At 65.9% G+C, this 3,678-nt stretch overlaps 1 protein-coding gene across 1 annotated transcript; it reads left to right on the forward strand.

The window, feature by feature from the left end:
• The first annotated feature begins 837 nt into the window (after positions 1–837).
• Positions 838–3,472, forward strand: RPL38 (ribosomal protein L38). Its single transcript, XM_083805213.1, has 5 exons — positions 838–919; positions 1,153–1,184; positions 1,575–1,635; positions 2,907–3,029; positions 3,394–3,472. Exons 2-5 carry the CDS (start codon positions 1,182–1,184, stop codon positions 3,417–3,419), a joined length of 213 nt encoding a protein of 70 aa, XP_083661339.1. The 5' UTR covers positions 838–919; positions 1,153–1,181; the 3' UTR covers positions 3,420–3,472.
• Positions 3,473–3,678: the final 206 nt, after the last annotated feature.

Genomic DNA, 3,678 nt, shown 5'->3' on the forward strand with positions numbered 1-3,678 from the left:
TGCAACGGATGGGGATGTGCAAGGGACGGGGTGTGCAAGGGATGGGGACGTGCAAGGGGCAGGGATGTGCAGCGGGCAGGGATGTGCAAGGGATGGGGGTGTGCAACAGACAGGGACGTGCAATGGGCAGGGGTGTGCAACGGGCAGGGACGTGCAATGGGCAGAGACGTGCAATGGGCACGGACGTGCAATGGACAGGGGTGTGCAACGGGCAGGGACAGATGTAACGGACGGGGACGTGCAAGGAAAGGGGTGTGCAACGGATGGGGTGTGCAAGGGACGGGGATAAAGCAGCCACTGAGCCCCCCCTCGGGCTGCAGACGGGGGATTCCCTCCTGGTTAAAGGGGGTGTTTTGGAGCCCCCCCCCCCTTATCCCGTCCCTTCGGGCACCCATGGGTGCCCCCCCCCGGTGCTCGTGCACACTCGTGTGAGCTCACACGTGCTCGCTGTGCCCTGGGGGTGCCCGCAGCTGCGGGGCCGCAGCCCCGGGGGCAAAGCAACCCGACCCCGCCGGGCCCTAAAGCACAGCAGGGATTTGGGGCGGTTTGGGTTATTTTGGGGCGGTTTGGGGTTTTTTTGGGGGTGTTTTTTTTTTTTCAGCGTGGCTCCGGCTCTCTCTGGTGGCCAAGCGGCTGCACTGCACCCAGCCCACGGACAGCGGGGCCACGGCGCAGCACCGGAGGTCTCGGGGGGGGGGGGGGGGGGGGTCACGGAGCCCCCCCAAACCCCGACCCCAAACCTCGACCCCCGGTACCGGGCCGGGCCGGGCCGCGCCCGTCGCGCTCACGGCCCCGCGCGTCCCCGACGCTTTTTGTCCCTCGGCCCGCTCCGTAGCGGCGCTGCGAGGGGCGGGGCCAGCCGGGGGGTGAAGGCCCGGATGCGGAAGTGCCCGCTTCTTTCTGCCCACAGGCCGCAGCTGTGAGTGGCGGTGGGGGGGGGGCTGCGGGATCCGCCGCCATCCGCGGCCGCGCGGGGCCGGGGGGCGTCGGGGCGCTGCAGGGTGGAAGGGGAGGGTGCGGGTGGTCCGATGGCGGGCGGGAGGCGCGGGGCGGGCGGGGGGGGCGGGCGATGGAGGCGGCGGTTGGGGGCTGGGGGGGGGGGGGGGGGGGGGTTGGATGCGCGGCCGCCATCTTGGTTTGTGTCTGCCCTAGGTTGGAGCCAGCCGACCCGGCCCGGAGCCATGGTGAGGGGGCGAGGGGGGTCGGGGGGCTTCGTCCTCTTTCTCTGAGGGCTCCTCTCGGTCCGTGGGGGGGCAGAGGGGGCGCAGGGTGGGGGTCGGGGGGCGCCTTCTTCCCCTGGGGCTGGGGCTGCGCTGTCCTGGGGGGGGAACCGGGGGTGGGGGAGGTTGGGGGGGGTCCCTGGGTGCGGGGGGAGGCCTGCAGTGAGGGGGTGATGCTGCTCTGGGGTGGGGGGCACAGCACAGACCCCCCAGGTGGGTGTCCTGGGCTTTGGGGGAGTTCCTCTGGGGGGTTTGGGTGGGCCCTGACCCCCAGTGAGCTGGGGATGGGGGGTGGGTGCTGTGGTCAGGGCACAAGCTGTCATCCGCGTGCTGAGTTTGTGTTTCGCATTTCAGCCTCGCAAGATTGAGGAGATCAAGGACTTCCTGCTGACAGCCAGGAGGAAGGACGCCAAGTGTGAGTGGCTCTTGGGGGGGAGCGGGGCGGGTTGTGCCCCCCGAGCCTGGGGTGCTCCTGGGCGTGGAAGTGCCGAGGGGCTCCCGGTGCCGGGGTTTGGCCGGGTGCGTTGTCAGTGACGATTGGAGCAGCTTACGCTGAGCAGAGCCGTCCTGGTGGCCGCAGGGGGCTGTGATGTAACCCCGCAGGTGAGCTGTGTCACCAGGCTTGCTGCTCGCTCAGCCGCATTTCTTCCACTGCTCCTCAGCGTGGGTGCTTCTGCCAAACCCCGCTGCAGCTGCTGGGAAACTATTTGCAAATATTACCCTGTCTGCGGCTCGCTGTAGCGTTTGAAAAGCTACGAGGTGTCAGACGCCGCGGAGTTTCAACAATGACGAGCGAATCGTGCTTAAACTTGAGTTTTCTTTTGTTGCGAACACAAAGACCATTATAACTGGAAAAAACTTGAAGCGCCTTGTCTGGGTATTTTACAAAGTGTGAAGAGTTTTCCCTGTTTGGATTTAGCTGTCAGGGGGAAGTGGCGCTTTAATTCTGGAAATGTTTTGTTAGCTCGGCGGTGTGGGCGAGGAGGGGACAGCTCAGTGCCGAGGCGCTATTATGGCTGGTGACAGCCGCTGACAAAGCGTTCCAGCGCTCCTCGGCGTGCTCCGGATCCTGCAGCAGCTCTGCTCCCTGTAAGGCTGAGCCCTGCAGCGGGAAGGGAGAGGCGCAGCCCGTAGCTCTGAGCAGGCTGCTGGGATGAACTGGCCCTGGACGGCCGTAAAGGAGATGGAAGGCGCTGGCTGCGGCCTCGCGGAGCCCAGAAGATGCGCTGCAGGAGCCCGGTGCTGCTCCTCAGGCACGAAAGGTTACAGGAGTAAATAAGCCCGGCGTGCGCCATCATGCACCGCTGGAAATTTGTGACACGATCAATTTCTGACGCTGCCGGTCGTAAACTTCCCCCGCGAAGCAGAAAGGGCTCGGCAATAAAGCCGGTCGCCTTGGGAAGCCTCTGGGGCGGCTGCGGTGGTGGGCTGAGCCCTGGGGCTGCTCGCAACTGCTGTCGCGGTGCGGGCGAAGTTCCTCGGGCTGGGTTTTGCTCCGTGCAGGTGGGGCTGCCGTTGTGTTCCCTGCCGGGGGGGAAACGGGGGAGAAGTTGGAGCGGGGTGCGTAGGGTTTGATCTACAGAAAACACTTCTCTCCAGGCGTGGTTTGTAAAACGGAATAAAGAAAGGTCTCGGGAGCGGGCGGGGGTTGCCGCTGTCCCGCTAACCCGTTCCCCAACCGTGCAGCCGTCAAGATCAAGAAGAACAAGGACAATGTGAAGTTCAAGGTGCGCTGCAGCCGGTACCTGTACACGCTGGTCATCACGGACAAGGAGAAGGCCGAGAAGCTGAAGCAGTCCCTGCCCCCAGGTACCCACCGGTGGGGGGGGGGGGCTCTGACGGGGGCTCCCCGGGGCCAGACAAATCCCGGGCGCTTCCGTGCGTGGAGAGGAGGTGCTGGTTTTGTGCTCAGAACTGGTGCCGCGGGCTGCTGCCTGCCCGAGCAAGTGCTGCTGGTGCTGCTCTAACTTCGGGTGTCGCAGTTGGTGCCGGGGGGGGAGCCACAGGGCTCCGAGCACCCCTCCCACCACCGCAGCCCGTGCAGGGAGAGCCGCCCCCCAGGCGCTGTGCAGCCCCCGCTGTCCCCTGACCAGTGCAGACGCCTCTCTTCCCGCCAGGCAGGGTAACGAGCGGGTCCTTCAACCCCGTTCAATCCTCTTTCTCTCCTCCCTAGGTTTGGCCGTCAAGGAGCTGAAATGAACCGTTCCCGTCTAGATTTCTCCACGTTTGTTACAATAAAAATCTAAACTGTTCTGAGGCGTCACGCTTGTCCTTTCCGAAAAGCCGTGCCGGAGCCGTTTCGTGTCCCTCTGGCCGCTCCGGGAGGGGCGGTTTCCTCCCCGCATGGCCGGGAGCGGCTTCCCCAGCGCGCCAGCTCGCCGTCAGGCGGCTCGGGAGCCGGAGTGGGTCCGTGCCCCAGCGGGGGGCACCCCCGGGGGGCTGGGACAGCTGCTCCACC

This window comes from Anser anser (assembly GCF_964211835.1).
Source record: "Anser anser genome assembly, chromosome: 19".
Lineage (NCBI taxonomy): Eukaryota > Metazoa > Chordata > Aves > Anseriformes > Anatidae > Anser > Anser anser.

What these genes read in the sequence shown, in the direction of transcription:
- RPL38 (XM_083805213.1), top strand. An exon ending in CAGGAGGAAGGACGCCAAGT is followed by an intron (nt 1,636 to 2,906) that starts GTGAGTGGCTCT and finishes CCAACCGTGCAG; the next exon opens with CCGTCAAGATCAAGAAGAAC. An exon ending in GAAGCAGTCCCTGCCCCCAG is followed by an intron (nt 3,030 to 3,393) that starts GTACCCACCGGT and finishes TCTCCTCCCTAG; the next exon opens with GTTTGGCCGTCAAGGAGCTG.